Genomic DNA, 27,230 nt, shown 5'->3' with positions numbered 1-27,230 from the left:
ACAGTACAAGACACGCAAGCACACGTGCATACGCACATATACAGACACAGCACATGCAAACTCAATCAATAAAGCCATTTCATTGATTTGGTCTAGGACACTTGTCTAATTCTGTCTAGGGATGGGAATTGATAGGATTTTTACGATTCCGATTTCATTATTGATATTGCTTAACGATTCCGATTCTTTATCGATTCCCTTATCGATTCTAATTTGGGGAAAAAGAAGAACAAACGTTTTGATTGGCATTGAGTTTGTTTAATCAGAAGTCACAACCTTACAAACTCACAACGATCAAAAGAGGCCCAAAGCCTCAATGTTAAAACTGTGGCAATAAGTGGCAAATACACAAGACTGTGTAACATTTTACTGAAACATTTATCTAATAGAAATAAAAAATATTGCTACATATTGGCAGATAGGTTGTTGTTCTGCCTTTGGCAATATGTGTTAAAGCAGGGGTCCCCAAACTTTTTCCTGTGAGGGCCACATAACTTTTCCCTTCTCTGATGAGGGGCCGGGGTCAGTTTGTAACAGAAAAAGTGTGACGATTGCAGAAGTGCATAAATGTAAAAAATTATTGTTTTTCAGAAAGCCACAATCAAATAACCCTTTCTGGATTCTTCCTGGAATGAAAGTAAATAAAATAAAAATAACAATATAATATAATAATAATAATAGTAATAATAATAAAAACAATATTAATTAAATAGATAATAACCAAATAACCCTCTCTGAATTCTTTAAGGAAAAGGCCAGGAAATAAATAACACGATTGAGAAAAAAAAAATTCAAACTGGCCGGACCAAATGTGGAGGCGGGCCGTATTTGGGCCGCGGGCCGCAGTGTGGGAACTGCTGGGTTAACGTGTATTATTTACCATTACATTGAAATGCATGCCTTTTAGTTGTTGTGGCGCTTACACGCTCAAGTGGGGGCGCCCTTGCGCTTCCTCACATGAAGAAGAACGCGCTCACGTGAAGAAGAGCGCGCTTCCACCCGAAGAAGAAATGCCGCATCCAAGCGAGTTAGTGAGAGAGGGAAACACTTCTACGAGCTTACGTTCTTTGTTAATGTTAATATCTACAGAGGCAACGCCTGTATGTATCATCTTTTGTGTTGTTGTGTTTCCACTCGCGATCGGACACTTAAATCCAGTTGTGTAGTGGTTTGAACGATATGCTAACCATTTGTTATTACTGTTATTAGCAGCTAATCATCGCTGATTTACGTTGATGCAAATCTGTTTGTTATTGGGGACGCAATTGATTTGTTTCATTTCTATTCTTAGTTTCACTCTTCAAGTGATGGTTGAATAAAGTCAGCAAATTATACCAACGTCTTCTGCATCGTCATTTGGGAGTTTAGCTAGCTGTATAGCCAGGACTGAGACTTAGCCTCTCTGTGAGGACAGCGCAGTCGTATTACCTCCCGATGCCGTTATCTCCACCTTGCAATGACTGCAAGTCGCTTTGTTGTAATTTTTCCTCGTGAAGTGAAGACACACTTTCGAGCATTTGAACCTACGTGCTGTCATTGTTATGTTTATGGCTGCAATGCTCGTGCTTACCCGTCGTAACCTTTCATTTTCACGCTCTTTCCTGGTGAAGTGTAGTCAAACTTTGGAGCGAGTGGTTCTTGGCGCCATGCTAGTTTGATGCGTCTGGACAACAAGACACGTCACGACGCAATACGCGTCTTTAGGAATCGTTAAAGGGATCGTTAAGGCTTTTTCATTGTGATGTCGAGGCCTCGAAACACTCGGAACCGGTTCCGAATTGGAATCGGATTTCGATTCCCATCCCTAATTCTGTCGGTGCGATATTGAATACAATGGGCATAATTTACTTTGGAACCTAATAGCACAAACGTGTGTTCACTCATTCTAACAAATTGTACACACCGTAGTTTACCAGTGCAAAAGAGACAAAGGCTGCAATGTTTAAAACATAAAAATTAACTGCAGAATGGATTGTCCATAGATAATGTACATGAGGGCTGTACATATTATTGTATATATTAATGTCGTCAGAGGTCACCACCAGCTCATTTGATGACAGTGCGTATTTCTGTTACCAAGCCATATGACAAAGCTCCAGTCATGCGCTGGAAAGTTGTAAATATCTCCATGTAATGTGAATTCACTACATTTATGGGAATAAGAGGATAAGAGGATCTGCCTGGCGGTAAATGGAATCACTGTATTCACATCCAAAACTGCACAAATCTTCAAATGCATCGGTTTCCGCGTTGCCTGCAAATTTGCCCAAATTCAGACATTGGCCACATGTGCTGTAGGCAAAAAACCCTTGGTGATATGACTTGCACGTGCCTTTTAGAATATTTTAAAGATACTAAATGCCATCTTTTTGATCAAGTGCATCCCAGCAGAAAAAAAAGCATTTGAGAATTTGAAAAATAACAAAATTTTATTTTTCTGCTGTTTAATAGTGAGAAAAATGTCAATAAAGGCCAACATTTCCAGGAAGTCAAAAAAATTGCATGGGCAGGCATTTTTAAATGCCAGAAGTGTTTTAGCCAATCAGATGCAAGCATTTCAGAGTCTGCCACCGCTCTATTCTATTCTATTCTATAAGTATCTTTTGAGCTGCCCAAATTACTGTCTGCGTTCCCTGTTTTTTCTTCTTTTAATACTGCCCACACGTCCTCAAATAGTGTCTGTTCCAATTAATACCATGTGTAATGTGCTCAACTGTAACAACAATCAGTGATAACCTAAAGATTGCATGTTTGATTTATCTTAAATCCTTGTCCTGAAAACTGTTTTTTGTTTTGTTTTTTTTGTCAGAGGCAAAAACATGTTTGTTTTGGCAACCATTCATGGCATTTTCTGAAGTTCCTCTTATTTCATGAATTTCAAAAGAATAAGACTGGCACAGGAGATTGCATAAGGGTGTTTGTGTTAAATTGCAACCACAGTCATGAAAAGGAACTTTATGCATAATACCTTCTGTTGAGTCTCCCGCACCGTGCAGGATCCATTTCAACATGTCTTTCTGCTGTGTGCTCTTGCTTTGCATCTTCTCAGGTTTGATTTATTACATACAAAAATAATGAATTCACAGGAATGTAGTGTAGTGTGTTGATTAATGTGTCCAATGAAAATGTAATTTTAGATTTCACAGACTGTATATGTTCAATTTGCAGTCTTTAGGTAAACACCTGTTTGGTTCATTTGAAAAGAAATGCTGTTTGATTTTTACAGTAACGTATATTTGATTTGAGAAAATTATGATGTGTCTTTGATATTTATTATTCATTTATATTTATTTATATTGATAGTGGCAAAAAAAAAAAAAAAAAAAAAAGAACAAACATATTTAGTTCTTGCAAATTGTTATTCTACATGTATGGGTTTTCATTAGAGGAAAGGCAAGGCAAGGCAGATTTATTTATATTGCACAATTCAAAACAAGGCAATTCAAAGTGCTTTACATCACATGAAGATCATAAAAATCACATTTAATCAGTAGGACGTAAAAACAAAGACAATCAAAACAGGAAATAAAATTATACATCAAAATTGCATTTAATCATGAATAAAAATAAATAGGACTACTACTAATAATAATAATAAAAATTGAAATCAGCAATGGAGATAAAGTACAAGAGGAATAGAAAGCAAATAGCTTGAAATATATAGACAGTTATATAAATAAAAATAAAAAGAGCGTTTTTAGCCCTCATTTAAAGGAGCAAGCAGTTTGTGCATACTTCAGACCTTCAGGTACAGTGGGGTAAATAAGTATTTAGTCAATCACCAATTGTGCAAGTTCTCCTACTTAAAAAGATTAGAGAGGCCTGTAATTATAAACATGGGTAAACCTCAACCATGAGAGACAGAATGTGGGGGAAAAAACAGAAAATCACATTGTTAGATTTTTAAAGAATTTATTTCCAAATTAGAGTGGGAAAAACGTATTTGGTCACCTACAAACAAGCAAGATTTCTGGCTGTCAAAGAAGTCTAACTTCTTCTAATGAGGTCTAACGATCTCCACTCGTTACCTGTATTAATGGCACCTGTTTTAACTCATTATTAGTATAAAAGACACCTGTCCACAATGTCAGTCAGTCACACTCCAAACTCCACTATGGCCAAGACCAAAGAGCTGTCGAAGGACACCAGAGACAAAATTGTAAACCTGCACCAGGCTGGGAAGACTGAATCTGCAATAGGTAAAACTGTTTTGGAGTGTCGAATGATTACTGCCGATCTTGTTTGATAATCGCAGAATGTACATCTATTAGAATGATGTAATATTAGCCTTGTATTCCCCCCAAGACTTTAGGTTTAGGCTAAATGAAGACAGGAGAGGAGTTGCTTGAATTCCATCCACGTTAATACAGACAGATGGGTGTGGTTCTGAAGGAATAACATAAGACATTACCATTATAAGCTAGCAAACACAGCACAGCAAAGTGAAAGACAATATAAGAGTGGCAATAGTACTCTCAATGAGGTTCACTTAAACCATTACTATAACTAAACAACAATAATATTGAATTAAAAAGTATTAAATGATAATAGGCACTCACTTGGTGTTGGACGCAGACAATAACTTGGGATAGAACAAGGAATTGTTACTAGTTCAGATGGAAAGAGCAGAGAAACCTCCTCTCTTTTCAATAACGTTAAACCAGGAAGAAAAAAACAACTTCAGTTACTCTACTCTCACAGGACTATAAGGGAATCCTATTCTGCCCTCTGGTGGGCGAGCGAACTAATAACAAAAAGAACTAATCTTCAGAACAAAAATGCATGGTGTAAAGAAATCAACTGTGGCAGCAATTATTAGAAAATGGAAGACATACAAGACCACTGATAATCTCCCTCGATCTGGGGCTCCATGCAAGATCTCACCTGTTGCGTCAAAATGATAACAAGAACAGTGAGCAAAAATTCCAGAACCACACGGGGGGGACCTAGTGAATGACCTACAGAGAGCTGGGACCACAGTAACAAAGGCTACTATCAGTAACACAATGCGCCACCAGGGACTCAAATCCTGCACTGCCAGACGTGTCCCCTTGCTGAAGCCAGTACACGTCCAGGCCCGTCTGCGGTTCGCTAGAGAGCATTTGGATGATCCAGAAGAGGACTGGGAGAATGTGTTATGGTCAGATGAAACCAAAATAGAACTTTTTGGTAGAAACACAGGTTTTCGTGTTTGAAAAAGAATACTGAATTGCATCCGAAGAACACCATACCCACTGTGAAGCATAGGGGTGCTTTGGGGCTGTTTTTCTGCAAAGGGACCAGCACGACTGATCTGTGTAAAGGAAAGAATGAATGGGGCCATGTATCGAGAGACTTTGAGTGAAAATCTCCTTCCATCAGCAAGGGCATTGAAGATGAGACGTGGCTGGGTCTTTCAGCATGACAATGATCCCAAACACACAGCCAGGGCAACAAAGGAGTGGCTTCGTAAGAAGCATTTCATGGTCCTGGAGTGGCCTAGTCAGTCTCCAGATCTCAACCCCATAGAAAATCTGTGGAGGGAGTTGAAAGTCCGTGTTGCCCAACGACAGCCCCAAAACATCACTGCTCTACAGGATATCTGCAAAATACCAGCAACAGTGTGTGAAAAGCTTGTGAAGAGTTACAGAAAACGTTTGGCCTCCGTTATTGCCAACAAAGGGTACATAACAAAGTATTGAGATGAACTTTTGGTATTGACCAAACTTATTTTCCACCATGATTTGCAAATACATTCTTTAAAAATCAAACAATTTGATTTTCAGTTTTTTTTTCCACATTCTGTCTCTCATGGTTGAGGTTTACCCATGTTGACGACTACTGGCCTCTCTAATATTTTCAAGTGGGAGAACTTGCACAATAAGTATTTCACTAAATACTTATTTGCCCCACTGTAACTTGTTCCAGAGGTCAGGAGCATAATAACTAAATGCTACCTCACCGTGCTTGTTTCTTGTTCTTGGAATATACAGGAGACCGGTTCCAGGTCTAGATTAGATTTTTTGAGAAGAGGTTTTTTTTCTTTCAGTTTTTAAAGTCTGTGAAAACTCTCCTGCTTGGAGAGAAGTATTTATAATCTGAAGTATGTCTGGGGCTATGCAATGAAAAATAGTTTTGTAAAAGTTTAAAGGAAGGATGTCAAAGCAACATGTTGTGGGCTTCAATTTAGACAAAATTTCCGTTAAAGTGGCATAGTTCAAGAGGCTAAACTGTCTATGATTGATGTGGGGAATATTTTGGGAGGCATTTAGTGTAACAATTGGTAATCTGGAGTTGCACACAGTCTGTCTAATCTTTAGTACTTTGTGTGTAAAGAATGCTGCGAAATCCTTACAGGACACCTCAGATGCCAATTCCTGAGGTACTGGTGCTTGTGGGTTCGTCAGTTTGTCAACAACAGAAAATAGTGTGCGGGTATTGTTGATGTTGGTACTCATGAGCTCTGAAAAATACGACTGTATAGCATTTTTCAGTTCCTGGTTGTTTTTGCGAAGACTCTCTTTGTAGATATCATAAAAAAACAGGAGTTTGTTTTTTTGCCAACTGCGTTCTGCTCGTCTACAATCTTGCTTTTGTTTTAAAGCTAGTGTGGCATTTCCCCAGGGTGACATCTTCTTTGAGAAAGTTTTTGTCTTAATTGGGGCGATAGTGTCAATTACAGTCATCACGCTAGAACTGAAACTATTTACAAGTTCTTCCACTGGAGCTGTTGTAAGGGTTAATGCATAGGTCTGAGTGAATAACTCACAAATTAAAAGTTATAAAAGCTTAAAAAGCTAAATCTAGATGCAAGGCACACCGAATAATCAAAACAATTAACAAAGCTTCAAAGAGTCGAAGTAACAAACTCGAGTAATTGACTCGAAACATGATAGGACAAAGTAAACGTAACCTGTACCTGTGGGTGATGGCTTTCCTGTTGTTCCACCCCAAATGGGATGCGAACCTGTAATGCCACTATGTCATGAATGGGGAGCTAAGTGCACTCTCGGCTGCCAGCCCTCTCTTGAAGATCAATTCAGTGATGCTCTACAAACATTCTACACACAGAACACACACTAGCATACATAACAGTCAGCATTTGAAAATCTTGCTCCCAATCCGGGTCAAGGCATCAATGGAACCGGGCTTGTGATGGCCTACCTGCTATTCCACCCCACATGGGATGAGAACGCTGCTCCCACATTGCAAATCAAAAGCCGAGTGCGCTAAGATAAAAGGTTGGACTGGCCTCCACCAGCATCCTTAGGTTTCACTGAGTGATATTTTACATCCATCGCAACATTTTACATCCATGGCAACAATACAACAAGACACAAACTGAATGAAAATCAGGAAAATATGACCATTCAAAAAAAAATTGAACATGAGAATGAGGCAGACCTGGACAATAATCTACATGATGGGAGATTAGCAGATTAAAACAAATGGCAATGAAAGCCTTTCATTTAGAATGGACATGAACATGGAAACAAAGAAAACATGACATATCATGAAATGAAACCAAACCCATTTTAAATACAGCAATGTTGTTGTTTACAAAACAATATAAATTGATTTTTAATTTGCTGCAATATATTGATAGATGTAAGTATGCGATAGAGATTCGTGAACATAATCCTAATAGTAAAACTAAGCTTTTGAATTTTATGATTGTTTTACAACTGAATCCGTTCCTGATTTCTCAGCAATGAATGAAGGAAGCGTCGGCCTCGTCACCTACAGAGCAATGGAGGGAAAAACCGCCACTATCATGTGGCGGTTTCCCACTAGTGGAAAAAAGTACTTCTGTAAAGATGACTGCAAAGACAACAACACCCTGGTTGAAACATACGGCGTCAGTGTTGAGAAGGGCAGACACAGCATCAAATATAAAGACGGAAACCTCTATGCCCTCATCACCAATCTCAACAGAGGTGGGTACAGTAGCCAAAAATTTCACTCAAGCGCAAAAGCAGTCATCCAAAAATGTACTCATGTACAGGTCAGGATTAGCGATCAGATAGCATAGAATAGGATACCAGCATTCTCAGACTCACAACACTGGGTTCTACACCTCACATGGCTGATTTGTGTACACTCCACCCCTCCCAATCACTTATCTTTCTAACCCCCCTCACTTTGTTTTTTCCTTGGTCACCAGGCTTCTTTTGGAAATACAACTGGGTAATGATAGCGCTAACATATTCATAGTGTAGGCCTTCAATGTATTTCTTGTTGTTGTTTGTACTTCTTCGGTCTCTCTCCTCCTTCTTTACTCATGTACAAGTAAAAAAAGTGAATTGAAAGGAATACTCAAGTAATGACTAACATTGTGAGTAACTGCTTAAATTGTCAGATTTTCTTCAATAATGGTATATTTTTTCTCAACATAATCTATATGAACTGTTTTTGCTATATTGTACTACAGGGTTCACTAAATCCAGACCTCGGTGCCACTTTTCCTGTCGTGTTTTCCACGTCTCGCTCCCCTAACCACCTGAATCAAATGATTATGTCATCAGCAACCTCTCCAGAAGCCTGATAATGATCCTAATTATTTTGATTCAGGTGTGTTGGAGGAGGGAGACATGGAAAACACGACAGGAAAAGTGGCACCGAGGTCCGGATTTAGTGAACCCTGCTGTAGTATAACCTATCACATGACCATATTAGGCCATAAAGATGACACAAGCATAATCAAATTCAGACCAGAAAAACACTTTGAACCATACCCCATCCAAAGAGCTTCAGTGCCCTCTAGTGAAGAAAAAAACATTGTTACCTCTGACAGGTATAATGGGGTCTTATGGTTATTGTTGCAACGTCTCATTGGTGAAACTGAGACAGCACCTGTCGGCATCTCTGGCAAAAATAAAGTTAATATGTAAAATAAAGAGGAAAATGTAGCAACTCTATTGTAGCCCAAAGTAGTGGAATAAGAGTAGTATTTCTTCTTTACAAATCTACTCAAGGAAAAGTAAAAAGTATTGCGTGGTAAAACTACTCTAAGAATGACATTTTTCCCAAAAAGTTACTCAAGTAAATGTAACAGAGTAAATGTAACGTGTTATTACCCGCCTCTGAATCTTAATATAGCTGACAGCGGGCGATACAGGATTGGTGTGGGCTCGTTGCAACAGGCAGACTCCTACAAGGACTTCCAGATTCAAGTTCTTCAAGGTGAGTCAAAAATATCCCAAATTAACATTATTGAAATGGCCCAACAGATACATAAGAATACAGAGCTTGTAGGAATGTTGCCATAGGTATTTTTGCATCAGCAAAGTTTGCTATTTGGCAGACGCCCTCTTCGGAGAACCCGGTTCATAGATACTGTATACTTCCATACCTGTTCGTGCCAACAATCGTGTTTTCAATGTACCTATTTTTGCGCAAGCAAACCCTTGATATGCCTGTATGGACCAAAAAACTATAGAGTATTTTTTATTATTTTTTATTTATTTATTTATTTATTTTTAATCAGGAGAGTTTATTTTATAACAACTTTCACATGCAGTGCAGAAGGATGGACATGCTGCCAATTGGCTGCACATCCCCGTCCACACTGAACCATCTGGTGGGACTTTAGAGGTCACCTGTCCATTTCTGGAGTCCCAATATGTCAAGTTCCTCTGCAAGGGACATTGTCTGGATGGACACATCCTCATCAGAACCACTGAGAATACTGCCCAGGTGGGCAGGTACAGCGTGAATTTCAGAAAAGAGGTCTCAATGAAGTTGTTTCTTCTTGTGGTGACCATCTCCCATTTGGATAAGTCGGACTCTGGAAGATACTCGTGTGGTTTGGGTCAATCTCTGCGCTCGGCTTCCATTCAGGAATTCGATGTCAGCGTGACCGGTGGTGAGATTCCAACAAAGTAATGTAACTATTTGCTTCTTGTGGCCCGAGAGGAAATGTAATCTTTTAATCATTTTAGGCCCATCACTTAATTCAACCTCTGCGTCAGAACCTAGAATGTATTCCCCAGAGGAGACAGAAACAGGTAGAACAACCTTAAACTATGCTTCCCATTTTCTACCAATACCGTCTTCATGTTCCGCATACCCCTTGATCTGCCATCACCATCTGCCATGTTTCTACCATGTTCCAAGGATATTCCTCACATGTTCCTCTTGTGCTTCGCACATTTGTTACATTTTCCTCTAAATTTCGAATTATATTTTCCCCACATTAGTCTGTTGCTATTTTTCTGATCTTCTTTCTGCTTCTTACATTTCTAAAATACATCTTTCCCCCATGTTTTATTTTGTTCCCTTGTTATGTCACATTTCTAACAGGGTAATCTAGTTTCTCCCCTAATCTTGTCATGTTTCTCATTTGTTGTACTACCATTCCTTATATGTTCTTGACTTGCTCCTTCACATTTTCTGTGTCCTATTTCTCATATTGTCATGATCCTTGCATGTTCTTGCTATAATCCTCATGTGTTCTTTTTATGTTTCCCACATTTGTATCAGGTTTCCCAAAGCTTTGTGCCGTTTGCTACATTCATTCCATTTTCCTCACATGATCTCGCAATGTTCCTCAACTGCTTATTATGTTCCTCACTTTCTTTACTTCTGTCATGAATTCATGTTATTTTCTTTATTTTCTTCGTTTTTTCCCCCAGACTCATGTCATTTTCCTCACATTCTTTTTGTCACATTCTTCAAATATTCTTATACTCCATTCATGGTCCTGTAATCTTTCTCAGATGTTCTAGTCATGCTACTTGTATGGTCATGACATGTTTTTGCCAGGTTTTTCCCTCACTTCAATCACATGTTCTTGTCCAATTCCTCAGGTTTGTGGCTTGTTATGTTCATTATGCATTCATGTGGTTTTCCTGACATGTTCTTGTTAAGTTTGCCACATGTTCTTCTCATCTTTCTCACGTTTGCTCTTTTCAGTGCTCGTCTGGCCTCTGATTCTCTTTGGTTTCCTGGTTTTTCTATTTGCTGCCATTGTTCTGCTGCTTCTCATCAAATGGAAGAGAAAAGCAAACTCCGCTGGCCAAGCGATTGAGGTAAATTTTAAACACTATCATTACTTTGTGTTGTCAAGTACTATAGAATGATGGAATCTCTTTATTTCCAGTTCAACCCCCGTGAGAACGTTCAAGAAGACACAGTTTATCAGAGCATTGATAGCAGTGCACGAGTAGTGGACCAAGCCTACTGCGCTCTCAACCCAGCACAACATATTCAACACAATGACTACACATGTTAAAGAGTCTCTACAGATTTTTTTTTTCACTCCTATACTGCTGCTTTAATGCTTTGATGGCTACTAATGTGTTGCAATTTATTGCTACTTATACATCTCCTTACGATGACAGCAGCTCACAAAGAAAAAGTCTGCAGACTCACCACAGTCAACAATATTGGAGTACTCAAACCAGTTTATGCTCAGATAGGGTTATGGGGTTTCAGTGAGGGTTACAATGGCGTACCGCATGCAACATGTCACTTCCGCTCATTATTTTTCATGACTTTAGCTACTGCTGCTAAGGGAGGATACGCCACCGTTTGTCCCCAATAGTAAATGAATGGAAATTGTGTACGAAGGAGATGTTTACAAAGCTAAACCTACCAATTCTCCCCGAAAATGATGTCCCTGGTGCCAAGTTCACTTGCAAAGATGTGGAAGTACACAAAAATGTTCAGTTAAAGAGATGGCTTGAGTGTCGAGGGCTGAAAAAGGCGGAAAAAAAAAAGCCGACCTTAGCATAGCCTTAGCTTTTTTATCGACACCTTTTTCTTACGCGACTGACAATGACATTCTCCTGTTTCAACAAACTATCCTTTACCACCAGCCCCGTCTTTCCTACAAATTATATCCTCTGGGTGTCCCACGTCTCCGTTCTTGGGGGGAATTAATATTTTGTGTAGCGATCGCAAATGCTACTCAGTGACAGCCAAAGAACACTTAAATTTGTTTCGTTAATAACAAATCTTAATTCTATAATTTATTTACACTTCCCCCTTACAAAAGTTGCTTTTTTTTTTTTTACAACAGAAACAGTAAAAGTGGCAGTCAGATTATATTGTAATTCTTTTCAGGTCATTCATTGTCAGACAGAAGCAGTACAGCACAAAGTCATGCTAAAAAATAGGTTAAAAATATAAAAATACCTCTTTGTCCTCTGAAAGACCATGCCAACCCAACAAAATGTTTACTGCATTAGAAATGTGAATGGATTCACCGAGCTGGTGTTAAAAGTCCACGCAAGTTGATTCAGTCTTCACATTTTTTCCTCCCGAGTTTTTGGTTTCGGGAAACGTATGAAGAAAACATCCTTCATATGTCGTAATGTCTAGAGTCGTTTCTACAAGTTCCAAAAAAGCAATGTGCGATCGGCATGTTCGTTTTTGAAAGATTACCGGAGAAAAGTAGCACAAATAACATTGTTACTATGCGAGGTCGGGTCTATAATGTCCCACTTCGGCTTTACTTCCGCTTTACGATGCGACTTCACGGTCTAAAAAAACATTTGTGCGGTACGCTACTATGTGGTGACAGTTGTGTTGTGAGAGTTAATCATTGTTATCTTGCTAATTGCCTCTCTTTTCCACCTGTTATTTGCACAAGATGAGTAAATCAGGCAAGAGCTTGCTTCCACTCCAGAGGATTTATTTTTAACCATGTGCTATTTATGAGGCTACATATTATGCTCATGCACATGTTCAGACCACACGTGTTTGGGAGCGTCCCAGACGGTCAAAGTGTCAATTTACAAGACATGGTGTCATGAAGTCTCAGTGTGTCTTTGAAATGACAAGTGTTTACAATACAAGACCAAAGCCTGCTGATCACCACGTACTGTCCGACATCTGACATAGTTGGAGGTGGGACAAGCAGCTGTCAGTCAGTCGGAAGCACTTCGTATTAGAATGGTGACTGTTGGGCCAAAATTTGGCTGAAATAGTGAAGTCTGAACTGGACATTCCTGTCGTTTATTTGTAGCGCATCCCAAAGATGTTCTTACACACCAAACTCATCAAAGCATGTTGTTATGGAAGTGTGAACATACATTATCTGAAGTGCACAGCTGTGCAAAATTAATTAGATGTTAAATCTTTGAAGGCTTTCTTCAAACCTTTGATACATTCATTAGAGCTTCATAGGCTTCCATCACTTTGGTCCATGTTTTTTTTATTTTTATCATTGTGCTGCTGTTCAAGTGTTGTGTTTCTACTAAGGAATATTCCCGTCAGAGAGGCTGTTCCTTACTTACGGTAAGATCTTTCTCTGCGTATATCTTGCTCAATGTGTGTACAGAGAGAGAGAGAGAGAGAGAGAGAGAGAGAGAGAGAGAGAGAGAGAGAGAGAGGGTTTCCTTTCTCCTTTGTCCTTGATTTCCTGGAACACACACAAACAGGAAGTACGGGGGTGGTTTATCTAGCACATTCTGCTTGGCAAACACATGGCCCCAACTGACTGTCAAGAGTTGGTGGTTGTGGGTTGGCAGTGGGGGACAAAGACATTTTATTTTAGGAGCGGGGAAGGAGAAAGGGAAAGGTAGATTGACTGAAACAAGTGGGAGGAAGACAAAATGATTGCTGATATGGTCGTTACTTTCCATGATTGTTTCCCCATGGAAAGTAACTCGTGCATTAACATCGACTTACTGCTCCTAAACTATACCAACCCTAACCTTCTGTCTCCAAGCATTCCAAGTCTGGATGAAATTACCTTAATAGATGTATGGAAAAAACAAACACAACTCAACAAATAGCAATTATTAGAGGACATTGTGATTTTCAATTATGATTAAAAAATGTACACTTAGCTAATTAAGTGTTGCATAGTGTTGCCTAATTGTGAAAAGTCACATATATGGTCAGTGTCCATAGATGAGTTGAAATGATTCATTTTCAACATTATAATAAAACAGTGTACAAACAGTACAATAACAGTATAATAAAAATTCTTTGAGATAATTAGAGCTAATTTCAAATCAGATTGTATTGATGAAGTGCTAATCAAACAAACAATTGTTTCACAAAGTGCTTTACAGGTTAAAATTATCCAGAACCAACCAGCCCCCCACCCACATCCAAACTATCAAATTTAGCATATAAATGTAGTCCGGGCTGGCTGGGTGTGGGCCGTGACCCTGTGTTGGCGCTTCGTGGCGTCTTTGCTCGTCTGCGTGGCTGCTGCACGCCCGGCGGGGCTCGCGTGCGGCTGGATGTAATTGGGCGCGCACGGGCGGGGGGTCCCGGTGCCGGGATTGGCGATAGGGCAGCGTAGGGTCGGTCGCCAACGGGCTTACACTCACGAGGGATTCACACGATTACTGGGTTCTAGATCACAGAGATGATTTGTGTACACTCTTCCCCTTTCTATCACTTAGCTTATAGACTCCCCCACCTTCTTCCCCCTCTTTCCCTGGTCAACAGGCCCCCCACATGGTGTCAACCGGAAATACATTTCGCTGACGATAGCACCAACATATTAGTAGTTAGTGTAGTTAGACGTTCAATGTATTTCTTGTTGTTGTTTGCGTTTCTTCTCTTTCTTCTCTTGTGTTTCTTTTCTTCTGTTCCCCCATAAACCCTTCCTGTTCTCTGTTTTGTCATAATAAATGAGGTATGTTGAATGATCACAAAGGGAGTATGTCAGACTCTCAATGTGAAACATTAAAACTGTTCAGACTATCCCGGCACTTAGACTTCCATTCTCCGTGTCAACCTTTCGCCACATTTCAGGCTTCAAACATAAAGATATGAAATTTAATTTTTTTGTCAAGAATCAACAACAAGTGGGACACAATCGTGAAGTGGAACAACATTTATTGGATAATTTAAACTTTTTGAACAAATAAAAAACTGAAAAGTGGGGCGTGCAATATTATTCGGCCCCTTTACTTTCAGTGCAGCAATCTCACTCCAGAAGTTCAGTGAGGATCTCTGAATGATCCAATGTTGTCCTAAATGACCGATGATGATAAATAGAATCCAAATGTGTGTAATCAAGTCTCCGTATAAATGCACCTGCTCTGTGATAGTCTCAGGGTTCTGTTTAAAGTGCAGAGAGCATTATGAAAACCAAGGAACACACCAGGCAGGTCCGAGATACTGTTGTGGAGAAGTTTAAAGCCGGATTTGGATACAAAAAGATTTCCCAAGCTTTAAACATCTGAAGGAGCACTGTGCAAGCCATCATATTGAAATGGAAGGAGCATCAGACCACTGCAAATCTACCAAGACCCGGCCGTCCTTCCAAACTTTCTTCTCAAACAAGGAGAAAACTGATCAGAGATGCAGCCAAGAGGCCCATGATCACTCTGGATGAACTGCAGAGATCTACAGCTGAGGTGGGAGAGTCTGTCCATAGGACAACAATCAGTCGTACACTGCACAAATCTGGCCTTTATGGAAGAGTGGCAAGAAGAAAGCCATTTCTCAAAGATATCCATAAAAAGTCTCGTTTAAAGTTTGCCACAAGCCACCTGGGAGACACACCAAACATGTGGAAGAAGGTGCTCTGGTCAGATGAAACCAAAATTGAACTTTTTGGCCACAATGCAAAACGATATGTTTGGCGTAAAAGCAACACAGCTCATCACCCTGAACACACCATCCCCATTGTCAAACATGGTGGTGGCAGCATCATGGTTTGGGCCTGCTTTTCTTCAGCAGGGACGGAGAAGATGGTTAAAATTGACGGGAAGATGGATGCAGCCAAACACAGGAACATTCTGGAAGAAAACCTGTTGGTATCTGCACAAGACCTGAGACTGGCACGGAGATGTATCTTCCAACAGGACAATGATCCAAAACATAAAGCCAAATCTACAATGGAATGGTTCAAAAATAAACGTATCCAGGTGTTAGAATGGGCAAGTCAAAGTCCAGACCTGAATCCAATCGAGAATCTGTGGAAAAAGCTGAAGACTGCTGTTCACAAACACTCTCCATCCAACCTCACTGAGCTCGAGTTGTTTTGCAAGGAAGAATGGGCAAGAATGTCAGTCTCTCGATGTGCAAAACTGATAGAAACATACCCCAAGCGACTTGCAGCTGTAATTGAAGCAAAAGGTGGCGCTACAAAGTATTAACGAATTGGGGCCGAATAATATTGCACGCCCCACTTTTCAGTTTTTTATTTGTTAAAAAAGTTTAAATTATCCAATAAATTTTGTTCCACTTCACGATTGTGTCCCACTTGTTGTTGATTCTTGACAAAAAATTCAAATTTTATATCTTTATGTTTGAAGCCTGAAATGTGGCGAAAGGTTGCAAGGTTCAAGGGGGTCGAATACTTTTGCAAGGCACTGTATAAATATATATATATATATATGAATGTAGTCCCCTGGTTCTGAAGGAGTTCCGCTCCTACATTAGCAACGTAACCTGATTTTCCGCATGAATCGGAAATAACCCTTTAAGGACCCCTAAATACCCCTATATCTCAAAATAACTATCCAAAAACATGTATTATACGTCATATTGATAAAATAAAGTAAAAAATAAGATACTGTGCGTACCATCAATGCTGAGAGGTGTTACTGTTACGCGATTAAAAGAACAAAACAAAAACAAAGCAAAAAAACCCACTAGAGACTAAAGCTTTTTTCAGACTTATATCCAGGTGTGAAAGTGGGCCAGAACGGTCAGGAACGCAGTTCCGGTATAAGATTCAGGGCCAAAATGCTGTTCCGGTACACGGTGCTTTGATTCCCAAAATATGATGGCAACTGTCAAAACGCTATGTTAAAAAAAAAAAAAAATGCTAAGCTGCCACACAAACATTTCATGTCCAAGAAGAAAATAATCTACCAACATCAGATTTATATTCACGAGTGTTAACAACAAGCATAATAAAGTGCTTGTGTAGCGTAATCCGTTTCCACCAATATTTATTATTTATTTTATTCCACGAACGGCATGGAGGTTTCCCTAGCTGCTGCAGTTTTCGGAGTCTGATGATGAAGAGTCAGGTCAATGTGTGAATACACGCAGTAAAGCAAAACGCCTGGACTCATTTATCCATTCAATTGGCTGTCATACTGACATGTGATCAGCAGAGATAGTTAGCTCTGATTGGTTCAAATGTGCATGTTTTCTGGAGCAGCAAAAAAGAAAGGTTGAATTGATGCGACAAAAAAGGGCAATGCAACATAAAATAGATCAAATCTTTAAGAGCAACGAAAGACATGAGGAGGCTTACTTATATTTAGTTTTATTTGGTCTGATGGGGAGGTTCAGAACATCTGAGCTGTCAATGTGCACTTTGGACTTAAATTTGTTCATTTATGTTAGGCTATTTATTAATTTCCTTATCATTTAAAAAAGTCTATGTTTGCGCGATCTTCAAAATATATTCCATTTCTCTCTGCATAGTATGTCATTTGTACTTACTTTTCTGAATGTATGTTGCTCATATCTTTGTTATTAAAAAAAAAAAAAAAAAAAAAGTAAATGTTTACATTAACTTCAACTTTAATATACATCCTATGTTCTTAAGTAGTTAAAATTGAGATTTGGCATTTAGTATGTGAGGAAATGAGGGAAAATAAAAATTTGGAGCTGGACGTTGGGGTTATTGCTGTTTTTGTTGAAAAAAAAAAAAACAAATTTGAATGAAAATCAGTTCATGTACGTGTTATAGAAATAACTGTGCTAAAACAGTTTTCTTTGCATTTCAGTTGTGTAAGAAGTTTGATAATTGCAATATTTGTTTAATGTTTTTTGTCTTACCACGAAGACAGAGGAAATGATGATCAGCCCCCCATGATATGACCCGGGAATTAACCGGCTGCTTTCATACATGCCCCAGTTAAGTGCCGGACATTATACTAGGACGTGGCCTGGTTAATGTCCGTGTCAGTTGAACCGAGCTAAAATGGCGGACGAGACTCCGACGTCGTAAAGTTGAAATCATGTAAATTGGGTATGTTATGTCCTCTGGTCTTATGTTGACTACTTTTTGGGTTTAATTTCTTTCTAAGATTGTACATTGTTCATCCGTCCACAGGATGTCGCTATTCTAACTCAGAATCTTAAGTTTTTCTTTGGTATTGCTGTTTGCGCTCGGCTTCCCCTAGTGGCGACTTGCTGTAAGCAGCAGGCAGAAAGAACTTTTTATTTCAGTTGGAAAAGAGGCCTTGAGGTGTTAAGACGTTACACACCTCCTCTGCACCATACATCGTTGGGAACCCTTGACAAAACAAAATCTGTAAGTTTGTACGTTTTAACAGTGGGTTAGATGTAATTTTGGTGTGTCTATTCTGTTATTTTGTTGTTATTTATGTGGCGCGAACCCACACGTTTTTGTGCTAAGCTAAAGTAGCCACTTCATTTCATTTGCTCATAATGGAGCCAGTTTTCTGTTATTTACATAAACATGTTATTGTGTAGAACCTTTTATTTTGTGTATAACATTTGTGTTTTATGTATGTTTCAGTTTTACCACACACACGCGCACACGTTCACGCGAAGAAATAAATGAGAGGAAGGAGTTTGGGCCTCCATTTTTCTTTGTTGGTTTAGCTCGCTGCCAAAGTCGAGTAGCCATACGCTCGGCTGAGGGCAGAAGAGTAAAAAGATTTTCAACACATCAAGCACCCAAGATGTCTCAGCAAGAAGTTTCACCACCTATCAGCCAAGTGGTCACCAGGTCGGAGGCCAGTCATTCTCATTCTTCACGCCGGTCCAGAACGAGTCAAGCTGCTGCACAAGCACGAGCAGACGCCGAAGCTGCCTACGCCAGAGCACGGTACGCCAAACGCCAAATCGACATGGAGGTCGAGAAGGCACGCATCGAGGCAACACTACACGCTCTGAAGACGGAAGGTGAAGCAGAAGCAGCGCTCGCCGCAGCTAAAGTTTGGGAGGCGACTTTCGAAGAAGAGGAGCGCGCCAAAGTCGACCTCAGCGAGCAAGGGGTATTTTCCAAGACACCCCCCTCCATCAGGCGTGCACAAGAGTATGTGCATGCTCACTTTGACGACCAGCGTGTCCAAGCAGATGGCACACAAACGCCAAACAATGAGCACCTGGTTAGGCACAATGACTCTCAACAACCAGAAAATAGCCCAAAATCAGCTGGTGCTTTTCCACATGTGCGTCACATCGACATCGCTGACGAAGAGCATCTCCAATCTCATCGTGCGAGAACGGACATCTCACACCAGCCTACACCTTCAGCAACCCCACAAAGTGAACTGTCCAATTTAGCAGCCTATCTAGCACGGCGTGATCTGCTGACATCGGGGTTCAAGGTTTTCGACAACCGGCCAGAGTCCTACCTGTCCTGGAAGTCCATGTTCTGCAACGCGACGGAAGGCCTCAATCTCAAGCCCAGCGAAGAGCTCGACCTTCTCTCCAAGTGGCTCGGCGGGGAGTCTCTTCAACACGCTCAGAGGATCAGGGCGGTCCACGTGAGTAATCCACAGGCAGGTCTCCAACGTCTGTGGCAGCGGCTAGACAAGACTTATGGCTCTCCAGAGGTAATTGAATCCTCACTCTTCCAACGGTTGCAGACTTTTCCAAGAATCTCCAACAAAGACACTCACTTACTGCAGGAGCTTGCTGATCTTCTGTTAGAGCTATCGTATGCCAAAAGTGAAAGTTATTTGCCGGGTCTTAGCTTTCTCGACACACCAAGGGGCATAAACCCGATAGTTGAAAAACTCCCATATGGACTCCAGGAGTCATGGGTTACACAAGGTACCAAATACAAAAGGGAAAACGGTGCAGTCTATCCACCTTTTTCGTATTTTGTGCGGTTCGTAAATGACTACGCTGAAATGAGAACAGACCCTAGCTTTATGTTACAGTGTTCAAACGTAATAAATCCAAGGGTTGATAAGACATCAGTAAGACGAGACAAATACAGAGTTCCATTGGCGGTGAATAAAATAGAGATCAGTCCGGCTAAATTGACAGCACTCGATCCAGACAAACAATGTCCTATCCACCAAAAACCACATTCACTCGTCAAATGCAGGGGGTTTAGAATGAAAACACTAGACGAAAGAAAGAACATTCTCAAAGAGCACGCCATTTGTTTTAAATGTTGTGCGTCCACAAATCACAGGGCTCGAGACTGTAAAGCTATTATCCAATGCTCAGAATGTGATAGCGATGCTCATGTGTCTGCCATGCATGTCGGTCCACCTCCATGGACACCTCAAGACTTTAATCCCCCAACCCAGAGTCACGGCGGGGAGTCTGAGGGCCCAAATCCTGTGAACACAGCCAGTTGCACAGAAGTATGTGGGCAAGGCGTAAAAGGAAAATCATGCTCAAAGATCTGTTTAGTTAATGTATATCGCCGAACTTCTCCAGAAAAGAAAAAGAGGGTATATGCCATGTTGGATGATCAGAGCAATTCATCCTTAGCCAGATCTGCGTTTTTTGACATGTTTAATGTGCAAGGTACCATATTCCCATACACCATGAGAACATGTGCAGGTTTATCAGAGACACAAGGTCGTAAAGCTGATGGCTTTGTTGTAGAAGATGTAGATGGTAAGGTCTCCATGATGCTGCCTACAATAACAGAATGTGATCAGATTCCAGATAATAGAGACGAAATTCCCAGCCCTGAGGTAGCAGCAGCTCACCCTCATTTGCGATCAATCGCTTCACAGATTCCTCCTCTCGACCCATCGGCAGACATTCTTCTGCTCCTGGGAAGGGACATCATTCAGGCTCATAAAGTTCGTGGTCAGGTAAATGGGCCAAACAATGCACCTCATGCCCAGCGTCTCGATTTAGGATGGGTTGTCATAGGTGATGTCTGTCTCTCTGGAGCTCATAAACCCACATTGAACTCATTTAAGACGAACGTTCTAAACAGTGGACGTCCCACGTTCCTCAGTCCTTGCGAAAACACAATCGTTATCAAAGAGAAATACACCAAAAACGATCCACTAAACACACAAGCGGAACTAGGACAACATATTTTCCAACAAACAACAAATGACGACAAAGTTGCACTTTCGGCAGAAGATGCGTTGTTCCTAGACATTATGCACAACAACTTTGCTAAAGATGAGGCGAATAACTGGGTAGCTCCACTTCCATTCCGCTCACCTAGGCGGCGCCTACCTGACAATCGGGAGCAGGCCTACAATCGTTTAATGTCGCTCCGCAAAACGCTGAGAAGAAAACCTGAAATGAGAGCGCATTACGCTGAGTTTATGGAGAAAATATTCAGCAAGGGCCATGCCGAACCAGCGCCCGCACTGGCGCCAGATCAAGAGTGCTGGTATCTCCCTAGTTTTGGCGTTTACCACCCGCAAAAGCCAGAAAAAATTAGGGTAGTCTTTGATTCGAGTGCTCAACTTGACAATGTTTCTCTCAATGACGTGCTCCTCAAGGGACCAGATCTTAACAACACTCTCGTAGGAGTTCTGATGCGGTTTAGGTCCGACCCATACGCCGTTATGGCAGATGTGGAGCATATGTTTCACAACTTTATAGTACGAGAAGACCACCGTAACTACCTTCGTTTCTTGTGGTTCCAAAATCATGACCTTGATGGAAAAGTGCAAGAATTTAGGATGACTGTCCATGTGTTTGGTAATTGTCCTTCCCCATCAGTCGCCATCTTTGGACTGAAAAGAACAGCCATAGAAGGAGAAATGGAATTTGGCAGTGACGCAAAAGAATTCATTGAACGGCACTTCTATGTAGATGATGGGCTAAAGTCATTCTCTTCCATAGAGCAGGCCATTGATGTTCTTAGTAGGGCACAGAAGATGCTGGCTCAGTGTAACATACGCCTGCACAAAATCTCATCCAATTGTCCTCTCATAACAGGAGCCTTTCCAACCGAAGATCGTGCTGTAGGCATGCAAGGTCTTGACATTGGGCAGACTACCCCACCAATGCAGCGCAGTTTGGGCTTAGGATGGGAGCTGTTGACTGACCAATTCAAGTTCCAAGTAAGAGTAAATGAAAGGCCGTTCACAAAAAGGGGAGTTCTGTCAGTTATCAACAGTGTGTTCGACCCACTTGGTTTTGCTATTCCAGTAATCGTAGGGGGTAGAACCATACTCAGAGACATTTCCACAAATGTTTCAGAGTGGGACACTGAACTGCCAAAAGACAAATTAGAACAGTGGCAAAAGTGGAAAAGTTCCCTCGGACACCTACAACATCTTGAAATTCCCAGAATGTACACTTCAATACCGCTGTCTGCAGCCCAAAGAATAGAGATTGACGTTTTTTGTGATGCTTCCACAAAAGCCGTAGGTGCGGTAGCATACCTCAAACTCACAAATGAGGACGGACACAGCGAAGTGGGATTCCTCCTCGGCAAAGCACGTTTAGCTCCTAAACCAGACATCACCATACCCCGACTTGAACTCTGTGCAGCAGTCCTGGCCGTGGAAGTAGCAGAGTTGGTTCTAGAGGAGCTGGATGTCACAGTCGATCAGGTGAATCTTTACACAGACTCAAAGGTAGTGCTTGGGTACATCTCAAACACCAAGAGACGCTTTCACGTTTATGTGCACAACAGAGTCGAACGCATCAGGCGCTTTGCACAAACTCACCGGTGGCATTACGTGCCCACACACTTAAATCCGGCAGACCATGCCACACGAGCGTTGCCCGCTGAGCAGCTCTCCAGCTCCACCTGGCTCAGAGGCCCAGCTTTCCTCTCCAGGTTGGACCAAAGTCAAGTTCGAAGTCAAACCTTCGATCTCATAGACCCAGAGACTGACTGTGAGTTGCGTCCTGAGGTAACAACTTGCACTACCACCCTATCAAAAGGCCAGTTTAATAGTGCCAGATTTGAAAGGTTTTCAAGTTGGAAGGTGCTGCAAAAGGCTATTGCCAAACTCCAACATATAGCTCAATCATTCAAGAACAACTCTGAGGTTTCCTGTCGTGGCTGGCACAACTGCAACAAACATTTAACTGAAAGGTCACTGCAACTAGCCAAGACCACGATCATTCGCACCGTTCAAAGAGAGGTCTTCGCAGAAGATATTGGATGCATTGAAAAAGGCACAGCTCTAAAAAACTCAAGTCCACTCAGCAAACTGAATCCATTTGTTGACACGCAAGGGCTCCTTAAAGTTGGAGGCCGACTAAAGAAAGCACAGTTGTCTGCAGAAGAAACCAATCCCATACTCGTCCCTGGAAAGCATCATCTTGCTCAGCTCATAATAAGACACTTTCACGAAAAATTATGTCACCAGGGAAGGCATTTCACGGAGGGAGCAGTCAGAGCAGGGGGCTTTTGGATTGTGGGAGGAAAAAGAGCAGTAAGCAGTGTGATTTTCAAGTGCATCACATGCCGCAAATTAAGGGGCAGGCAACCTGAACAGATCATGGCTGAGCTACCTGAAGACAGGCTGTCCACGGACCCTCCTTTCACAAATGTAGGCCTTGATGTGTTCGGTCCCTGGTCCGTTACAGTGAGAAAAACGCGTGGTGCTAATGCAGATGCTAAAAGATGGGCAGTCATATTCACCTGCATGAGTACACGTGCAATTCATATTGAAGTGATTGAGTCAATGGACACATCGTCATTCATTAATGCACTGCGTCGTTTCTTTGCCATCCGAGGTGGTGCCAAACTCTTGAGATCTGATTGTGGGACAAATTTTGTGAGTGCCTGCAAAGAGCTCCAAATAGACAAACTAGGCTGTCACAATGACAAAATAGGCACATTCTTGAAAGACAGTGCGTGCAAATGGCAGTTTAATCCTCCACATGCATCCCATATGGCTGGTTCCTGGGAACGCATGATCGGCGTCACCCGAAAAATCCTCAATGCAATGCTCCTTGAACATCCATATGGGAAGCTCACACATGAAGTACTCGTGACATTGTTAGCTGAAGTCACCGCAATTGTAAATGCACGCCCGCTAACGGCTGTTTCTACAGATCCCGAAAACCCAGTCATTCTTACTCCTGCGATGCTACTCACGCAAAAGGTTGGCACACCACCGATTCCACCAGGGCAGTTTCAGACCAGTGACCTATTCAAAGCCCAATGGAAGCGCGTGCAGTACTTAGCTAATGTTTTCTGGAGTCGTTGGCAGAAAGAATACATCGCAGGCTTGCAGGTTCGTCGCAAGTGGAAAATAAAAAAGCCGAACCTTCAAATGGGCGACGTTGTTTTAATGAGGGAGTCTCTGGAACATAGGAATAATTGGCCACTCGGACTGATCACAAAATCTTTCCCAAGTGAGGACGGTAATGTCAGAAAAGTTGAGGTTAAGATTTGCCGAAACGGCGAGAATAGGTTTTACATTCGCCCAATTCGTGAAGTTGTGCTTTTGCTGTCTAAGGATAGCATGTAAAACGAGTTATTGTTGTGTATCGTTCATTAGTTAAGAGCTGACATCTTGCAGATGTCAGGCGGGGAGTGTTATGTCCTCTGGTCTTATGTTGACTACTTTTTGGGTTTAATTTCTTTCTAAGATTGTACATTGTTCATCCGTCCACAGGATGTCGCTATTCTAACTCAGAATCTTAAGTTTTTCTTTGGTATTGCTGTTTGCGCTCGGCTTCCCCTAGTGGCGACTTGCTGTAAGCAGCAGGCAGAAAGAACTTTTTATTTCAGTTGGAAAAGAGGCCTTGAGGTGTTAAGACGTTACACACCTCCTCTGCACCATACATCGTTGGGAACCCTTGACAAAACAAAATCTGTAAGTTTGTACGTTTTAACAGTGGGTTAGATGTAATTTTGGTGTGTCTATTCTGTTATTTTGTTGTTATTTATGTGGCGCGAACCCACACGTTTTTGTGCTAAGCTAAAGTAGCCACTTCATTTCATTTGCTCATAATGGAGCCAGTTTTCTGTTATTTACATAAACATGTTATTGTATAGAACCTTTTATTTTGTGTATAACATTTGTGTTTTATGTATGTTTCAGTTTTACCACACACACGCGCACACGTTCACGCGAAGAAATAAATGAGAGGAAGGAGTTTGGGCCTCCATTTTTCTTTGTTGGTTTAGCTCGCTGCCAAAGTCGAGTAGCCATACGCTCGGCTGAGGGCAGAAGAGGGTACGTCGTGACCTCGGGACCTCCTGTACAGTACACTCTTTTTAAAAACACATGAATGCACTACATCCTCTGGTAGAGTGTTCCAGAGGTGAGGGCCAGTGTGTGTTAGTCCTATCTTTTGGAATAATGAGCTCCTCTGCCAGGAGAGCGCGGGGACTTCGAGGGTTCGTAATCTAAAAGCAGTTTTGTGAGATAAGAAGGGCTAAGACCATTAAGACACTTAAAAACCATTAATTAATATAAATTATTGAGCCAGGGCAATCATTAATTAATTGACACACATGCAGTAATAAGTGAAAATTAAAAAACAAAGCAAATGCACACGCGATAGCACACAGTAAAATAATCAATAAAAGGTGCTAAATCAATACACACAAAAGGTGAATGGTCAAAGGTTAAAAGTCAGCAAAAATTAAATTATTCTTTACTGTGTGACCGCTTTTTTGGAAGATACTGAATTTTGTGTGATTATGACATCTTTGACTTTTACCAGTTAATGTTTATTTGATTAGTCTCAATGATTATGAAGGGAAAATGTGAATAGTGTACCTTATTTTGCAGTGATCGAGCCTATTTGACTCATTTGTAGCGGACAGAATGATATCATAAATCAAGATACCTCCACTCGGCCGAAAGAAAAAAGAGAGACAAGCAGACGGGATGGATGGAGATGAAAGTGGAGAAGGGATGGCGGTGTGGGTGGAGGTGAGGGGGCTTGAGCAGAGAAGGGGCGGGAGGTACGGGGGAATACACAGACTCAGCTTGAGAAAGAGAGGAGCTGATGTCATCTGGATGAGGTGGCCAATGAGAACAAGAGGACAAGAAGGGAGGAGGAGGGAGGAGATGCAGAGCTTGGACGGGTGTGTTTTATGTGCTGCTGCAGCCTCTACAGGGGAGGAGAAAGAAGGACACAATCTAGAGGAAAGGCTTGCAAAGGTGAGGAAGCATCCCTTAATTCAATATTTTACATACAGTATACATATTTGTATACATTATTTTATGATTACGTTTGTGTACAAGGTGTATATCCTCTGTGTGTGTGTGCGCATGTTTTAATGATGATTCCCATCAGTGATACAATAGCAGGTATGAGCATGGTTGCACTCACACTTTCTCGTGGTCCTGCCCCACTTATATCTTGCACCATAGCAAAAGTGTATTCAAAGCCCCGAGGTCCAAATGGGCCCATTTAGAAATTTGCAACAAAACATTATTGTTTGAAATGAATTTAAAAATATATATATATTCCATTTTTGACACAAGTGAAAAATTGAATAAGATTTTCCAATATTCATACGAATGCAAAAAAATGTTGCATTGAAAATTGACTAAATACTAATGGCGCTCATTTTTCATTTCTTACTATATATATTGTTGAAGATGAACAAATAGAAAAAGGAACACTTGTGTGAGGTGAAATAAGGTCTTTTTGCTTCTCTGTGTGTCTCTGTATGCACATGACATATGGATTATAAAATGGAAAATGAATATTTGAAAATTAAATTTTTGAATATGTAATATAAATGAAAGGAAAAAAACACAACTGAAATGTTACAAAGAACAATGAACTAATTAGATTTTTTTTATTTAGGTCCCATTCCTTTATTATTATAAAATTAATATTTCTTTAATACAATATTGTATTTACATTTTAGACATTGTAAAGAAGATGCAGCATACTTAACATACTTCAGATCTCAAAACGTGAGAGTTAATTGAGGGCAATAAGCGCTCATCTGTAGGAACTTTGGAGGCACACCAGACTATACATTGAATTTCCCTTGAATGATTACAATAGGTTAAATAAAATAATGATTAAAAAAAACTGGTATAGAAAATAACACAATACAGCAATTGCAATTTGTTGGTAACCTAAATCCTTGTCTTAATAATTTACAAGGCTAAAACAAATTACACAGTAGCAAACTCTATGGCTAGGTTCATACCGCAGTTCTGGTTTTTGACCGCAGTTCTGATTTTTTGTCATACCTGTTTTTTTGGCATGCCCGTTCAGACTGCCTTTGTTCATTGAGCCCGTTCAAGTATCACACATGCGCAATAATTCACAGTCCGAGATACGCTGAGCAAACTGCATGCGCAGAAGCATCAAAACAAACGACCACTTATGCTGGCTCAACATTCAGGGTTATCATATTTGTATTTAAAAAGAAGACACATATAACAGACATAAATAATCCCTGTTTAGTCTTATATTCAAAGTTTATATGCATTGATAGCATGCACGCACTATCCGTGCAT

The 27,230-nt window shown here is 40.8% G+C and overlaps 2 protein-coding genes across 7 annotated transcripts in view; both read left to right on the top strand.

The window, feature by feature from the left end:
• The first annotated feature begins 9 nt into the window (after nt 1-9).
• On the top strand, nt 10-25,657 carry LOC130912006 (polymeric immunoglobulin receptor-like). 3 transcript variants are annotated; one of them, XR_009062516.1, is made up of 8 exons: nt 10-3,049; nt 7,689-7,916; nt 9,079-9,162; nt 9,500-9,844; nt 9,921-9,986; nt 10,894-11,009; nt 11,081-13,221; nt 25,533-25,657. XR_009062516.1 is itself a non-coding variant. In XM_057829717.1 (7 exons), the coding sequence occupies exons 1-7, from the start codon at nt 3,010-3,012 to the stop codon at nt 11,210-11,212; spliced, it is 1,011 nt and encodes a 336-aa protein (XP_057685700.1). In that variant the 5' UTR covers nt 10-3,009; the 3' UTR covers nt 11,213-14,666. The 3 variants fall into 3 exon arrangements, 1 of the variants encoding a protein (XP_057685700.1); XR_009062515.1 differs by lacking the exon at nt 25,533-25,657 and adding an exon at nt 18,398-18,540; XM_057829717.1 differs by lacking the exon at nt 25,533-25,657 and having other exon boundaries at nt 11,081-14,666.
• A 100-nt stretch (nt 25,658-25,757) lies between these two features.
• LOC130911825 (neural cell adhesion molecule L1.1-like) overlaps nt 25,758-27,230 on the top strand; it is a 53,200-nt gene continuing 51,727 nt past the window's right edge. For 3 of the 4 annotated variants that reach the window (XM_057829402.1, XM_057829401.1, XM_057829399.1), the window contains exon 1: nt 25,758-25,907. The gene's annotated coding sequence lies outside the window, so the exon portion shown is untranslated. The remainder of the gene's footprint in view (nt 25,908-27,230) is intronic. The other variant, XM_057829400.1, reaches the window with a different exon arrangement.

The sequence above is a fragment of the Corythoichthys intestinalis genome, chromosome 2 (genome assembly GCF_030265065.1).
Source record: "Corythoichthys intestinalis isolate RoL2023-P3 chromosome 2, ASM3026506v1, whole genome shotgun sequence".
Taxonomy (NCBI): domain Eukaryota; kingdom Metazoa; phylum Chordata; class Actinopteri; order Syngnathiformes; family Syngnathidae; genus Corythoichthys; species Corythoichthys intestinalis.
The sequence above is the reverse complement of the archived record's forward strand: the minus strand, read 5'-3'. Positions and strand labels throughout refer to the sequence as shown.